The sequence below is a fragment of the Globicephala melas genome, chromosome 3 (genome assembly GCF_963455315.2).
Source record: "Globicephala melas chromosome 3, mGloMel1.2, whole genome shotgun sequence".
In the NCBI taxonomy this organism is placed as follows: domain Eukaryota; kingdom Metazoa; phylum Chordata; class Mammalia; order Artiodactyla; family Delphinidae; genus Globicephala; species Globicephala melas.
Window position 1 is genome coordinate 104,411,452 of NC_083316.1, and position 17,137 is coordinate 104,428,588.

The window sequence follows — 17,137 nt, forward strand, 5'->3', positions numbered from 1 at the left end:
CTTATATCCCCCTCTTGTGGCCTCTTTAATTATTGCCATTAAAGACACATCTGTTGTGTTTTCAGAGCTAGAAGCTAGAATGAAAATTTTATTCTTAGACTTGTGTTCCTAGCCATTCGAGTTTGGATAGTTCCTTAAAACATAATGTGAAGGATTATGCCTATTATTTCTATTCTTTAATAGTGAATTGTCATATGTACTTGAGATAGCAACGTAATATTGTCAGTAAGATTCTGTATCAATTGATGTTGATACCTTAGCACACTACCAGCTGTTAGGATAAGTCATGTAAATTAGCTTGCTCTGTCTATTGCATCTTAGTATGCCTAAGAAAAGTTTTATTATGTATAAATCTTCTAGTTGAAGTTTTGCTGATAAGTTTCTAACTTATCTTTTAGATTTTTTTCAGAGTTGTCCTTAGTATCATCAGTACAATATAGAAAAATAATTACGTGCTATTCAGTGTACCTAGTTATCCACGATTGCCTGGTACTTTAGTAAGCCTTCCAGCCATTCCTTGCCTTTAGAGAAATAAATAGGTATGCTACTAAAAAGAAACATAAAATTCCTAGGGCTTGAGATGCTACCATTTCTGTCATTAGTTCCAGCTCAAAAATCTTCTTACTTGAAAATGAAGGCAAAAAAGTATCTATTCACATACTTGCCCTAGGACAAAACATGAGGAGCTTGGTGTGTAATACCTCAGATGGCCTTGATGTCACTCAGACTTGTACCAGTGCAGCTATGGTAAGTAACTTGGTTTTATGTCATTCCCTGCTCCCCACAGGAGATTAATGAGACCAGAAGGAAGCATGAAACTCGCTTGGTAGAGGTGGATTCTGGGCGTCAGATTGAGTATGAGTACAAGCTGGCTCAAGCCCTTCATGAGATGAGAGAGCAACACGATGCCCAAGTCAAGCTGTACAAGGAAGAGATGGAGCAGACTTACCACGCCAAAGTGAGCAGACTCTTCCAGGGATGGCTTTACACACTTGAAGCCTTTGTTTCATAGTCTCCCTGAGAACATGACTTGATGTTTGGTTTGTTCTAGTTTTCTTAAATGAATTCCCTTAGTCTCCATGGATATAAAAAATGGATTTTTTTTTAAAGAAAGCAGTTTTTTATAAAGTAAATGTTATTAGAGATTATTCAAAGAAAGTAGGGTTATTCCACTTTTATCAAAGGTAAGGTTTTTCTCTTTGTCCAACTGATCATTCATGTCAAGTCATATTAGTTAAACTCCAGCCATCTGAAAATAGCTTCTCCTTCAGTAACAAGTACTAATCTTGTTGGACTGCATCTAGTTCTGACTTCCATGTCATCATTGTACATAGGTTGTGACCACCACACTTTGGGCTTTTTTGAACAAAGGCCAAATGGACAGTGTCTGCAGTTTCCTCTGCCACTAATTATTCATTAAAAAAAGACTATAGAAACTTCTCTCTTGTATTAGGAGACCATGCAAAAATTTATTAACTCCCTGAGTACGGGCTTTCATAGTAAATAATTTTACCCCAATGTGTTAAATGTTACATGATTTGATTAAAAAGAGTTATTAGTGGAAGACTTAGAAAATTAGGGTCATAGAGGTGTTGAAAATAATTTCCATTGCATGGCCTCAAATTGTTCATGTTGCTTTTAATCCACGTTATGAAGTAATAATTGCCTGGTGAGAGGGAGAGATCTTTTAATCCCTACGTTTAGTTGTTCCGCACTTACTCAGTGCTGGCATTGTGCTGGGCAGTGACAGAGCTTAAGTAAGGATTAGTCGGTCAAAGAGACTCTGGCCTCAAAGGGAGCCAGGGAGGAGACCTACATAAAAAACGTGCCTGAGACACATGCAGAACAGAATGCTGTGGGCATTTGGAGGAGCGGGATATTGTTTCTACCAGAGGAGCTGTTTTTTGCTTCTGAAAAGAAGTGTGTCTGTTTGGTTTGAAATAATCTCTAAATTAGTACTTTCTGCTTATTGCTTTATATTCTGTATCAGATTTGGTGGGTTAGGGGTATATGATGCTTGTTTTCCTACAAATGCCACCACAGTTAAATTGCTCCTGTCCAGTCTCCTTATTAGCAGTGTTATCTGAGACATTAGATATATAATGGATGAAATATTGAAGCACTAAATTTTGGGTAAAGACCCAGGTATATCAGCATTGTTAAGCTCCTATATTGGGAATTGAGCCGAAAAGGCAGAAAGACTTTTAAGGTAATTCATAGCACATCAGCAAACTTCATGATGCTTTTCCTGTTTCATCAACTAGTTACTGGCAGGGTTTAGGTTTGAAATGAGATGCCTTGAGATGAATCATGGTTCCTCATTTGTTTGTTCTAATTCACTAGATGAAACTGACTATGGTCTGCTTCTTTATTTAGCTTGAGAATGCCAGACTGTCGTCAGAGATGAATACATCTACTGTCAATAGTGCCAGGGAAGAACTGATGGAAAGTCGTGTGAGAATTGAGAGTCTCTCATCTCAGCTTTCTAATCTACAGAAAGAGGTAAGTAAGCATGGGAGTTGTACTTGAAGGCCACCTCCACCATGGTAGTCTACCTGCTCAGCTCTGCCTGAAATCACTTTTCAGAGAGGATAGTATTTTCCTGAATTCTGGTTTCACAGTGCTGTCCAGATTATTTTTCTATTCGTCATTTCATAAGCATCCTCTGATCAGAGACTGTTGTTCCTGACCTAATAGATTACTCAGAGCTGCCCTTGAGGGTGCAACCTACTGGCTTATTCCTTGGATTTACCCCAGGGCCCAGGTTTTCTGACCCATCCAGCAGCCTGATCTCCACATAGTGCTCTTTCCAACGTACTCTTTTTCATCACATTTAGAAACCATAATGAAGAAAAACCTGCAGAAATTCTGTGTGGGTGGTAAATGCTTTGTGTTTCTAGACAAATTTTTTCCGTGCTTAGAATACCCAATAGTTAGTATCTTGGGAAGTAGCATCAATTTGCATCTTAGTTAAGAATTTAGTGACTCATTGATTCATTGGCACACCTAACTGTCGCATGACTGTTACTGGTTGTGTTGATGGGTGCCTGTCAGTATGTGATGGTGCACTCTGAGTGCAGCGTAAGCAGGTGTGGACACTGCCTGAAATCTGGTTTTTAGTCTAAGGGTGATGTCGATGTGCACACAAAGTACATGTACAACCATAGAAGTATGCAGAATGTTTTGATAATCTACTCACCTTAATTACTTGGAAAGTAACTTCAGCTTCTGTTTTCCTTAAGGGAGGAAATTTTGTTGTTTTAAATTTTCCACATGAATAAACTTTTTTATTCTTGATTAAGCTTTCTTTTTCCTTTGTTTTTAGTAATATCCTTTTCTGATTGTAAAACTGAAGACATTTATTGTAGGAATTTAGAAAGCAATGAGTTATATAAAACAGGGTGGTGTAAAAAAAGTTAATTAAAAAACAGAAGTTTTTACAATGCTTATCATGTGTACTTACTTTATTACTCACAACATAAATTTAAAAATTATTTTGGACCTATTTTGTCCTGATAGTATTTTGAAGTTTTCATGTAACAGTAGAGCTGGAAGGACAAGGACCTTTGAGTTCATTCAGTCTGACCACAGACCTGGGTGAGTTTAATGACCGGCCCAGAGCATGTAGGCTGATAAATGGGTTTCTTTCATAGTTCCCAGTTTTTCCCTTTACACCTCACTCTCTTCAAAGATTTTCTTTTAAGAATTTAACAATCTCACCACCTAGAGGGGTGGGATAGGGAGGGTGGGAGGGAGACGCAAGAGGGAGGAGATGTGGGGATATATGTATATGTATAGCTTATTCACTTTGTTATAAAGCAGAAACTAACACACCATTGTAAAGCAATTATACTCCAATAAAGATTAAAAAAAAAAAGAATTTGGCCTTTCAGAGAATGCCTGTGAGAATAAGTGCATTCTAGAAAAAAAAGAAAAGAATTTAACAATCTCTTTTCCATTGCACCATTTAATAGGTACCTTTCCAAAAATAGTCCTGTCTGTTTTTACTCTGAGTTGACATTTACTACTTTTATCCATCTAATAAATCGTATTCTAATTATCCCCTCTTCCTCAATTTTACAATTCCCTGTCTTTTGGGGGGTGTGGGGATGTGGCTGGTGCTTAATCCACTTGATTATGCTACGTATGGATGTTTACAGATGAAAAGACGAAGACTTGCCTGTGGTTAAACAGTGGTAGGCTCTGAAATTTGGTAGCTACGTCTTCTGACTCAGGTCCAGGGCTGTTTCCCTGTTTGCCTGGTAGCTATGTTCGCATCTTTGCAAGTTTTTTGGTTAACTTCATGTTAGTGGTTTTTAAAAAATGGCAGGCAGGGCCCTGGGGGTTTTGAGGAGCTCACTCCTTAGGAAATAGGAGAGAAGCACCTCCTTCAGCCAGAATAGTTTAAAATTTCTCTCTAAATTTCAGGGGGATGGGGAATGATCCTTTCATCTATTCATTACTGGTATCAGATTTTATGATAAATAATATATCTTAAGGGATATCTTCTTTGGTTGATAAATTTTAACCTTAAAAAGATCACCAAAAAGAAAAGAACCATATATTTTTCATACTGTATATCTTAATTGTATTTGTTGTGGAGTCTTAGTTTCATCATGCTGCATGTTAGGCCATAGAACTTCCTTTTTGCTTAAGTGACTCATGTTAGTGAAGTACTTCCTTAGTTTTACTTAAAATTGACATAGCCTTTATTTTTTATTTAAAAAAATTTTTTAACATCTTTATTGGAGTATAATTGATTTACAATGGTGTGTTAGTTTCTGCTTTATAACAAAGTGAATCAGCTATACATATACATATATCCCCATATCTCCTCCCTCTTGCTTCTCCCTCCCACCCTCCCTATCCCACCCCTCTGGGTGGTCACAAAGCACCGAGCTGATCTCCCTGTGCTATGCAGCCGCTTCCCACTAGTTTTCTATTTTACATTTGGTAGTATACATAAGTCCATGCCACTCTCTCACTTTGTCCCAGCTTACCCTTCCCCCTCCCCATATCCTCAAGTCCATTCACCATGTCTGAGTCTTTGTTCCTGTCCTGCCCCTAGGTTCTTCAGAACTATTTTTTCTTTTTAGATTCCATATATGTGTTAGCATACGGTATTTGCTTTTCTCTTTCTGACTTACTTCACTCTGTATGACAGACTCTGTGTCCATCCACCTCACTACAAATAACTCAGTTTTGTTTCTTTTTATGGCTGAGTAATATTCCATTGTATATATGTGCCACATCTTCTTTATCCATTCACCTCTTGATGGACACTTAGGTTGCTTCCATGTCCTGGCTATTGTAAATACAGCTGCAATGAACATTGTGGTACCTGACTCTTTTTGAATTATGGTTTTCTCTGGGTATATGCCCAGTAGTGGCAGTGCTGGGTCATATGGTAATTCTATTTTTAGTTTTTTAAGGAACCTCCATACTGTTCTCAATAGTGGCTGTATCATTTTACATTCCACCAACAGTGCAGGAGGGTTCCCTTTTCTCCACACTCTCTCCAGCATTTATTGTTTGTAGATTTTTTGTTGATGGCCATTCTGAACAGTGTGAGATGATACCTCATTGTAGTTTTGATTTGCATTTTTCTAATGATAAGTGATGTTGAGCATCCTTTCATGTGTTTGTTGGCAATCTGTATATCTTCTTTGGAGAAATGTCTATTTAGGTCTTCTGCCCATTTTTGGATTGGGTTGTTTGTTATTTGATATTGAGTTGCGTGAGCTGATTGTAACTTTTGGAGGTTAATCCTTTGTCAGTTGCTTCATTTGCAAATATTTTCTCCCATTCTGAGGGTTGTCTTTTGGTCTTGTTTATGGTTTCCTTTGCTGTGCAAAAGCTTTGAAGTTTCATTAGGTCCCATTTGTTTATTTTTTTATTTCCATTTCTCTAGGAGGTGGGTCAAAAAGGATCTTGCTGTGATTTATGTCATAGAGTGTTCTGCCTATGTTTTCCTCTAAGAGTTTGTTAGTGTCTGGCCTTACATTTAGGTTTTAATCCATTTTGAGTTTATTTTTGTGTATGGTGTTAGGGAGTGTTCTAATTTCATTCTTTACATGTAGCTGTTGAGTTTTCCCAGCACCACTTATCGAACAGGCTGTCTTTTCTCCTTTGTATATTCTTGCCTCCTTTATCAAAAATAAGGTGACCATAGGTGTGTCGGTTTATCTCTGGGCTTTCTATCCTGTTCCATTGATCTATATTTCTGTTTTTGTGCCAGTACCATACTGTCTTGATTACTGTAGCTTTGTAGTATAGTCTGAAGTCCAGGAGCCTGATTCCTCCAGCTCCGTTTTTCTTTCTCAAGATTGCTTTGGCTATTTGGGGTCTTTTATGTTTCCAAACAAATTGAGAAATTTTTTGTCCTAGTTCTGTGAAAAATGCCATTGGTAGTTTGATAGGGATTGCATTGAATCTGTAGATTTCTTTGGGTAGTATACTCATTTTCACAATGTTGATTCTTCCAGTCCAAGAACATGGTATATATCTCTCCATCTATTTGTATCATCTTTAACTTCTTTCATCAGTGTCTTATAATTTTCTGCATACAGGTCTTTTGTCTCCTTAGGTAGGTAAATTCCTAGGTATTTTATTCTTTTTGTTGCAGTGGTAAATGGGGGTGTTTCCTTAATTTCTCTTTCAGATTTTTCATCATTAGTGTATAGGCATGCCAGAGATTTCTGTGCATTAATTTTCTATCCTGCTACTTTACCAAATTCATTGATTAGCTCTAGTAGTTTTCTGGTAGTGTCTTTAGGATTCTTCTCTATGTATAGTATCATGTCATCTGCAAAGAGTGACAGTTTTCCTTCTTCTTTTCCGATTTGGATTCCTTTTATTTCTTTTTCTTCTCTGATTGCTGTGGGTAAAACTTCCAAAACTATGTTGAATAATAGTGGTGAGAGTGGACAACCTTGTCTTGTTCCTGATCTTAGAGGAAATGCTTTCAGTTTTTCACCATTGAGAACGATGTTGGCTGTGGGTTTGTCATACATGGCCTTTATTATGTTGAGGTAAGTTCCCTCTATGCCTACTTTTTGGAGGGTTTTTATCATAAATGGGTGTCGAATTTTGTCGAAAGCTTTCTCTGCATCTATTGAGATGACCATATGGTTTTTCTCCTTCAGTTTGTTAATATGGTGTATCACATCGATTGATTTGCATATATTGAAGAATCCTTGCATTCCTGGGGTAAACCACACTTGATCAGGGTGTATGATCCTTTTAATGTGCTGTTGGATTCTGTTTGCTAGTACTTTGTTGAGGATTTTTGCATCTATGTTCATCAGTGATATTGGCCTGTAGTTTTCTTTCCTTGTGACATCTTTGTCTGGTTTTGGTATTAGGGTGAAGGTGGCCTCATAGAATGAATTTGGGAGTGTTCCTCCCTCTGCTGTATTTTGGAAGAGTTTGAGATGGATAGGTGTTAGCTCTTCTCTACATGTTTGGTAGAATTTGCCTGTGAAGCTATCTGGTCCTGGGCTTTTGTTTGTTGGAAGATTGTAAATCGCAGTCTCAATTTCAGTGCCTGTGATTGGTCTATTTAAATTTTTCTATTTCTTCCTGGTTCAGTCTCGGAAGGTTGTGCTTTTCTAAGAATTTGTCCATTTCTTCCAGGTTGTCCATTTTATTGGCATATAGTTGCTTGTAGTAATCTCTCATGATCTTTTGTATTTCTGCAGTGTCAGTTGTTACTTCTCCTTTTTCATTTCTAATTGTATTGATTTGAGTCTTCTCCCTATTTTTCTTCATGAGTCTGACTAATGATTTATCAATTTTGTTTATCTTCTCAAAGAACCAGCTTTAGTTTTATTGATCTTTGCTATTGTGTCCTTCATTTCTTTTTCATTTATTTCTGATCTGATCTTTATGATTTCTTTCCTTCTAACTTTGGTGTTTTTTTGTTCTTCTTTCTCTAATTGCTTTAGGTGTAAGGTTAGGTTGTGTATTTGAGATGTTTGTTGTTTCTTGACGTAGGATTGTATTGCTGTAAACTTCCCTCTTAGAACTGCTTTTGCTGCATCCCATAGGTTTTGGGTCGTTGTGTTTTCATTGTCATTCGTTTATAGGTATTTTTTGATTTCCTCTTTGATTTCTTCAGTGATCTCTTGGTTAGGTAGTAGTGTATTGTTTAGCCTCCATGTGTTTGTATTTTTTGCAGACTTTTTCCTGTAATTGTTATCTAGTCTCATAACGTTGTGGTCGGAAAAGATACTTGATTTCAATTTTCTTAAATTTACCAAGGCTTGATTTGTGACCCAAGATATGATATATCCTGGAGAATGTTCCGTGGACACTTGAGAAGAAAATACATTCTGTTGTTTTTGGATGGCATGTCCTATAAATATCAGTTAAGTCCATCTTGTTTAACGTATCATTTAAAGCTTGTGTTTCCTTATTTATTTTCATTTTGGATGATCTGTCCATTGGTGAAAGTGGGGTGTTGAAGTCCCCTACTATGATGGTGTTATTGTCGATTTCCCCTTTTATGACTGTTAGCATTTGCCTTATGTACTGAGGTGCTCCTATGTTGAGTGCATAAATATTTACAATTGTTATATCTTCTTCTTGGATCTATCCCTTGATCATTATGTAGTGTCCTTCTTTGTCTCTTTTTAAAGTCTAATTTGTCTGATATGGGAATTGCTACTCCAGCTTTCTTTTGATTTCCATTTGCATGGAATATCTTTTTCCATCCCCTCACTTTCAGTCTGCATGCGTCACTAGGTCTGAAGTGCGTCTCTTGTAGACAGCGTATATACAGCTCTTGGTTTTGTATCCGTTCAGCTAGTCTATGTCTTTTGGTTGGAGCTGTTTTTTTTTTTTTTGGCGGTACACAGGCCTCTCACTGTTGTGGCCGCTCCCGTTGAGGCTCCGGACGCGCAGGCTCAGTGGCCATGGCTCACGGGCCTAGCCGCTCCGTGGCATGTGAGATCTTCCCGGACCGGGGCATGAACCCGTGTCCCCTGCATCGGCAGGCGGACTCTGAATCACTGCGCCACCAGGGAAGTCCTGGTTGGAGCATTTAATCCATTTACATTTAAGGTAATTATTGATATGTATGTTCCTATTACCATTTTCTTAATAGTTTTGGGTTTGTTATTGTAGGTCATTTCCTTCTCTTGTATTTCCTGCCTAGAGTAGTTCCTTTAGCATTTGCTGTAAAGCTGGTTTGGTGGTGCTGAATTCTCTTAGCTTTTGCTTGTCTGTAAAGATTTTCATTTCTCTGTCGAATCTGAATGAGATCCTTGCTGGGTAGAGTAATCTTGGTTGTAGTTTTTTCCCTTTCATCTCTTTAAATATGTCCTGCTACTCCCTTCTGGCTTGCAGAGTTTCTGCTGAAAGATCAGCTGTTAACCTTATGGGGATTCCCTTGTATGTTATTTGTTGCTTTCCCCTTGCTGCTTTTAATATGTTTTCTTGGTATTTAATTTTTGATAATTTGATTAATATGTGTCTTGGCGTGTTTCTCCTTGGATTTATCCTGTATGGGACTCTCTGCACTTCCTGGACTTGATTCACTATTTCCTTTCCCATATTAGGGAATTTTTCAACTATAATCTCTTCAAATATTTTCTCAGTCCCTTTCTTTTTCTCTTCTTACTGGGACCCCTGTAATTCGTGTGTTGGTGCGTTTAATGTTGTCCCAGAGGTCTCTAAGACCATCTTCAATTCTTTTCATTCTTTTTTCTTTATTCTGCTCTGCGGTAGTTATTTCCACTATTTTATCTTCCAGGTCCCTTATCCGTTCTTCTGCCTCAGTTATTCTGCTATTGATTCCTTTTAGAGAACTTTTAATTTCATTTATTGTGTTGTTCATCATTGTTTGTTTTGCTCTTTAGTTTTTCTAGGTCTTTGTTAAACATTTTTTGTGTTTTCTCCATTCTATTTCTAAGATTTTGGATCATCTTTACTATCATTCGTCTGAATTCTTTTTCAGGTAGACTGCCTGTTTCCTCTTCATTTGTTTGGTCTGGTGGGTTTTCACCTTGCTCCTTCATCTGCTGCATTATTTCTCTGTCTTCTCATTTTGCTTAACTCACTGTGTTTGGGCTCTCCTTTTCACAGGCTGCAGGCTCATAGTTCCCGTTGTTTTTGGTGTCTGCTCCCAGTGGCTAAAGTTGGTTCAGTGGGTTGTGTAGGCTTCCTGGTGGAGGAGATTAGTGCCTGTATTCTGGTGGATGAGGCTGGATTTTGTCTTTCTGGTGGGCAGGACCATATCCAGTGGTGTGTTTTGGGGTGTCTGTGAACTTCTGATTTTAGGCAGCCTCTCTGCTAATGGGTGGGGTTGTGTTCCTGTCTTGCTAGTTGTTTGGCTTAGGGTGTCCATCACTGGAGCTTGCTGGTCGTTGAGTGGAGCTGGGTCTTAGCGTTGAGATGGTGATCTCTGGGAGAGCTTTTGCTGTTTGATATTATGTGGAGCCGGGAGGTCTTTGGTGGACCAATGTCCTGAACTTGGCTCTCCCACCTTAGAGGCAAAGGCCTGACACCTGGCTGGGGCACCAAGACCCTGTCAGCCATATGGCTCAGAGGGAAAGAGAGAAAAAAGGAAAGAAAGAGAAAGTGGCGGGGGGGGGTGGTGGTGGTGGTGTGATGAACTGGGAGATTGGGATTGACATATATACACTAATATGTATAAAATGGATAACTAAGAAGAACCTGCTGTATAAAAATAAAATAAAATAAAATTCAAAAAAAGAAAGAAAAGGGCTTCCCTGGTGGCGCAGTGGTTGAGAGTCTGCCTGCCGATGCAGGGGACACGGGTTCGTGCCCCGGTCCGGGAAGATCCCACATGCCGCGGAGCGGCTGGGCCCGTGGGCCATGGCCGCTGAGCCTGCGCGTCCGGAGCCTGTGCTCTGCAATGGGAGAGGCCACAACAGTGAGAGGCCTGCGTACCGCAAAAAAAAAATGCTGACTTAGAAAATATTTTTTAAGATATATATATATATATATATATATATGATAGTGTTTTTATGTTTTGGAATTAGGAGTTTCATACATTGCTTATAGCATTTCTTTCATTTCTATCTAGATGTTTGACTTTGGCCAAATTAATTGATTGGTCAGAGACTGTTTGAGTGGCAAAAGAGTCTACAGTGGCACTTTGAGATTACCTCTACTTTTTGTTTTTCTAACACCTGAACTCTGGAAACTTCTGTTGCAGCTAGATCATAATAAACTGGTACAATTATGTTACATACTTTAAAACAAAGAAAACCGAAGACCATTAGAAACCAGTTAGTAAAATATTAACTCTATCTGCCTGTAGAGTTACAGGCAGAATCTTAACAGATAGTTTAGTTAGACCTCTTCGTTTTCCTAATGTGGATACCAGTTTAGTGAGGTATGTTACAGTTAATGGCAGAATCAGGAAGAAGAATCTAGGTCTATCTCTCATGTTGTGTTCTTTGTTGTATTTCACTACAAAGCAGGTGTAGAGCAGCTATTTAAACTACATTTAACTATTTCTATTTAAAATACAAAATGACTCAGAGTAACTTTAAAACTTATTTATACCTAGATTGTGATTTTTCCCTCTTAAAGAACTCTATAACATCAAAGGCGGCCAAATAGAGACATTTTGGTGTTTACAAATTGAGGCTCAGAAATTAAGTCTGAATCTTGGGTGATTTATGTCCCTTTAGATTCCACCTTGTTGCCCATCTGTTTCTCCCACATGGGAGATAAAAGTGAAGAGACTGATTGAAGAGGAGACGTTTATTTTTTTTGGCCACACTGCGTGGCCTGCGGGATGTTAGTTCCCCGACCAGGGATTGAACCCGTGCCCCCTGCAGTGGAAGTGAGGAATCCTAACCACTGGACCGCCAGCGAGTTCCCAAAGAGGACACATTTTACACTTCTTATATTTTCTTCCTCCAAAAAAAATCATAAGCCTGAGAGGGAGAAGAAATGGATTTCTCAGTTTATAGCCTGGTTTTTTGCAAATGCAGTTAAATGCAAATTCTCTGAGGCAGGATTTTATTTAGTATCACTCTTGAGATGAATGCCTGCTTCTGATATAGAATGTCTCTGGATTTTAATAAATTGATTAGTTGATTTTTTTTTAATTAAAAAAATTTTTTTGGCTGTGTTGGGTCTTCATTGCTGCACATGGGCTTTCTCTAGTTGCAGTGAGCAGTGGCTACTCTTCGTTGCAGTGTGCAGGCTTCCCAACATGGTGGCTTCTCTTGTTGCCGAGCATGGTTTCTAGGCACGTGGGCTTCAGTAGTTGCAGCGTGAGGACCCTAGAGCGTGCTGTCTTCAGTAGTTGCAGTGCGTGGGCTCAGTAGTTGCGGCGCGTGGGCTCAGTAGTTGCGGCGCGTGGGTTCTAGGGTGCACCGGCTTCAGTAGTTGTAGTGCATGGGCTCTAGAGCACAGGCTCAGTAGTTGTGGTGCACGGGCTTAGTTGCTCCGTGGCATGTGATCTTCCCCGACCAGGGATTGAAGTCCCCTGCGTTGGCAGGTGGATTTTTTACCACTGCGCCACCAGGGAAGTCCCTGGTTGATTATTTTTTAGATAACCTTTTTATTTTGGCATAATTGTAGCTTTACAGAAAAGTTAGAAAGCTGGTACAGACAGTTCCCTTGTTTCCCTCCCTGAGTTTCCCCCCCATTGTTAGCATCTTAGGTGACTGTGGTTCATTTGTCAAAACTAAGACACTGACATTGGTACATTACTATCAACTATACTCTAGGCTGTACTGTAGTTTTTGTGTTTTAGGATACCACAGGTCTCTGTAAGTCTCCTCTGGTCTGTGACAGTTTCTTAGGCTTTCTTTGTTTTTCATGACCTTGAAAGTCTTGAGAAGAACTGGCCAGGTGTCCTGTAGACTGTCCCCCAATCTAAGTTTGTCTGGTGCTTTTCTCATGATCAGCCTGGGGTTATGGATTTTAAGTGCCCTTCTTGTTACATCATATCAGGGATTACGTGACATACACACAACATCACTGGTGATGTTAACCCTTACCATTGATTAAGACAGTGTTTGCCAGGTTTCTCCACTGTTAAGTTACTATTTTTGCCTTTCCATACTCTGTTCTTGGGAAGCAAGTCACTGAGTCCATCCCACTCTCAAGGGTAAAGGGCAGGAATTTAGCTCCACACCCTGAAGAAAGTATTTACCTTTATTAAATGGAATTCTTTTGTAAAGATTCATCTTTTTTCCCCCTATTTGTATATTTATTTATTCATTCATTTGTTTATATCAGTATGGACTCATGGAAATGTTTTTATAAAATGTTTTTTAACACAATATCGAATACTACATTGTTTTACTGGCTCAGATTGTTCTAGCTTTGGCTATAAGGAGTTCTGTCAGATTGGCTACCATGCTCCTCCTTTTTTTGAGCACTTCTTTACTTTCTGGTTCTATAAGATGCTCTAGGCTCATCTTGTATTTTCCCTGCCCCAGCTCTAGGATCAGCTATTTCTGCAAGTAGCCCTGGTTCTTTTTATTGAAGAGTGGCATCTAGAATTAAGATCTGGGCACTGAGTATGCTCATTGGTATTGGGGTGTCATTGCTTCTAGGCCTGCTTGTGGGCAGAGCTATGTAATAAATGTGTATATGCTAACCTATGTTTACACATTTATCTGTAATTGTATCTCTGTCCACTTGTGTTTATATTAAGGTAACCAAGAGTTTATACATATGTCTCTGACTCTAACCCTGTACCACTGGGTTCACTTTAGGCTTCCTTCCTTGCTTACCTGTAACTGCTCTCTGAGAGTAAGAAACCTGGCTTCTGCCATCCCATTTACTTATTTATCTAGCCCCAGTATACATGCAAAGTAATTTCAGATTTTTTAATCTGTACCCCTGTGAGAAATAAATTCACTAACCTGGAGTGTAGTGTTTCTGCATAACATAGAGCTCCTTTTTATCTTTAGCCTTCTAGATTTAACTTTTGCACAGTATGTGCCCTTTCTCTCCTGCTTTGATGCGCAGGTACTTGTGATTTAAGGGCCTAAGCTATACATCAGTCTTTCTGAGTTGATTACCTTTGTTATTTTCTGAGGTTATGGAGATGAATTCTGTCTTGGAGAAATACAGATGAATAATTACCTAGTGAACCACAGGGTTTCTAAGATGAACCTTCTGGTATAGGATGTGTGATTTTTCATTTTTTTAATACCAAATATTGAAGTTTCTATGTTTACAATAATATTTCCAGACTACCATATATCATATAGTCTTTGCATGCTGATTGAGCGTGGGAAAGAACAACAGTTCTAAAGTAGTAACTGGAATCGCTTTTCTTCAGTTTCTGAACAGTTCCAGCATTTCTCCAAAAGATACTAGGTTTCTTTTGTCAATGAGTTTTCTGTCTTTTAATTCTTTACTTTTGTTACTTTATTCTTTTGAGCTCACTGGTTTGTAGGGGAGCCAGACTTGACTTTTACTAAAACCACAGCTTACAATTTTGTTTTATTTGGTCAAGTAAAGAAAAATTATATGTACATTTATGACAGATTTGAGGAATATATCTTTTTCTAGCCTTTTTATAAGATAAAACTTTCCTGAGGGCTGTATTTTGTATTGGAGAAATTTTTGGGTTTTAATTTCTTAAAATAAAAATTTTCTTGGATTCTGGTGTCAGAGATTGGATTTGTTCCAGTCTAGGAAATAGTTTAGAATAGCTGCCTTGTGCTACTGTTGGAATGTTCCTAGAAAGTAAATGTGTTCCCTTGAATCTTAAGTCTAGAGCATGTTTGGAGAGGATTCAAGAGTTGGAGGACTTGCTTGCTAAAGAAAGAGACAACTCTCGCCGCATGCTGTCTGACAAAGAGAGAGAGATGGCGGAAATATGGGATCAGATGCAGCAACAGCTGAACGATTATGAACAACTTCTTGATGTAAAGTTAGCCCTGGACATGGAAATCAGTGCGTACAGGAAGCTCTTAGAAGGCGAAGAAGAAAGGTGAGTAACTTAGTTGTCACCCTACCTCATAGTCTGCTTTTTGCCCCCACCCTTTCTATTTAAAGAAAAGTAAATAGGTTTTTTTTTTTTTTAACAATTAAGCCAACTTTAAATATTTTCTTGTTTCTTTTAATACCTAGCTGTAGAGATAGGTAGTAATAGATCATACTTTTACCTCAACAGTAGAAGTTGTTCAAGCAGTCTTATTATTTTAAATGCTGAACTCTGTCAGGATAGAGTCTTTCCTTTGAGATTTAAAATGTTTTGATAATTTAATATGTTGCAAAATATCAGATTTGCTGAAAGAGACTTTATACTTATTTTTCAAATCTGGTTAGTGTATTAATCCTTTTATACCTTTTCTGAGAAAAAAGTTCCAAAGGGAAAGTGTCTGATTTAGAATAAAAGCCGTTTAATTTCAGTATTGTATACATTGTGACTGTAATTTTGTAAAAAGAAAATGCAGGTATGAAAAACTTAAGGAAAGTGTACTAAGTGTAACAGGGGTTGTGGTAGGGTGGTGGTAGATGACATGTTCACCCCAATGTCCTCCCCTCATCTCCCCACCCCCTGGTTTTCCAGACTTCCTGCATTATGGTTATAGTCTATTCCTACCTAAAACATTCAAATAATACTTTTTTAAAAAGAAAAAAAAGTATGACAGTGGGCATTGTAGCACAAATAAGTTTCTCTTCGTTAAGATACATGTTGGGGCTTCCCTGGTGGTGCAGTGGTTGACAGTCCACCTGCCGATGCAGGGGACACGGGTTCATGCCCTGGTCTGGGAAGATCCCACATGCCGCGCAGTGGCTGGGCCTGTGAGCCATGGCCGCTGAGCCTGCGCATCTGGAGCCTGTGCTCTGCAATGGGAGAGGCCACAACAGTGAGAGGCCTGCGTACTGCAAAAAAAAAAAAAAATGTATGTTGGCTTTGTCTAACAGATTGTCATTAATGTTTTGCTTTAGTAATGCATGTACAGGATATTAATATCCTTTTTTTAAGGTAGGAAGGGCATATGTGTTTCATAATTGGAATGTTTTATTCCTCCATGTAGATTGAAGCTCTCTCCGAGCCCTTCTTCCCGTGTGACAGTATCACGCGCATCCTCGAGTCGCAGCGTGCGTACAACCAGAGGGAAGCGGAAGAGAGTGGACGTGGAAGAATCCGAGGCCAGCAGTAGTGTCAGCATCTCTCATTCTGCCTCAGCCACTGGGAATGTCTGCATTGAAGAGATAGATGTTGATGGGAAATTTATCCGCTTGAAGAACACTTCCGAACAGGTGGAAACACAGACCCCTTTTTGTCCAGCGTGGCTTTGCTGATTGGTGTCTTGCAATTGTAATAACTTCTCAGCCTTTATTTGGATTCAGTCTGTGGAATAAGAGTTTCCTTCTCCTTGTTAACCTAAATTCATGAAATGTAGTATAAATTTAAATAGGAGGAGGAAGAGGGATGGTGCGCTTAGTAGTTTAAAGATTTTATTCTTTAGCTCTTCTTTAGAGAGCCAGGGCTGTTTTTCACATCTGGTCATTTTGTCACCGTGGCCTTCCTAAGGATGAATTATTAATATTCCCTGTCCTACCTAGCCAGATTTGTGAAGAAGTTAGATTATGAATATAGATGGTAGATATTCTTTCCCAGCTGTTAATTTTATGGAAGGAAGGAAATACGAGCCCAGACTCGGACACGTGTAGGGAGTGTTTTTCTCTCTAAATAAATGAATGAATAGTACTGATTTAATTTATATCAAGACTAGTATGAAGCCCTATCTTGAAATTATTTGTTTAAAAGTAAACATAAAATATTCATAGCAGGGAATTCTGAACTTTTGCGCTGGGGCTTTTGAGAGCTCAGTAGTGGAGGTCTTGGGAAGACCCTGGCTAGGCATCATTGAGCTGGGGTCGTGAAGGGGTATCAGGTGATGCCAGAGGAAGGCAGGTCTGGGGTGTAGTGGGGATGCAGTGGGATGGATGTCACTTCCAGAAGCATGTTCAGGATTTGTAAAATGTTTGTAAAATCACTCCTTTTCTCACCAAAGCTATTGAAACTATCTTGCATGTGGATGAATAAATACTTTGGATGGGCAAAGGAGCTTTAGCAGTCCTGATATGGAAGAGCATAGGTTCTAAGCCCTCTTAGTCACGACTTCAGAAACTAAAGAACAGAGTACTTTACTCTGTACTGTAACAGAGTACTGCT

At 38.9% G+C, this 17,137-nt stretch overlaps 1 protein-coding gene across 3 annotated transcripts in view; it reads left to right on the forward strand.

The window, feature by feature from the left end:
- The window catches only part of LMNB1 (lamin B1), a 116,024-nt gene that overhangs the window by 35,824 nt on the left and 63,063 nt on the right, over positions 1-17,137 (forward strand). For all 3 annotated transcript variants that reach the window (XM_060296158.2, XM_030869751.2, XM_060296161.1), the window contains exons 5-8: positions 788-958; positions 2,377-2,502; positions 14,718-14,938; positions 15,993-16,218. In XM_060296158.2, the coding sequence (XP_060152141.1) occupies positions 788-958; positions 2,377-2,502; positions 14,718-14,938; positions 15,993-16,218 (744 nt within the window). The remainder of the gene's footprint in view (positions 1-787; positions 959-2,376; positions 2,503-14,717; positions 14,939-15,992; positions 16,219-17,137) is intronic.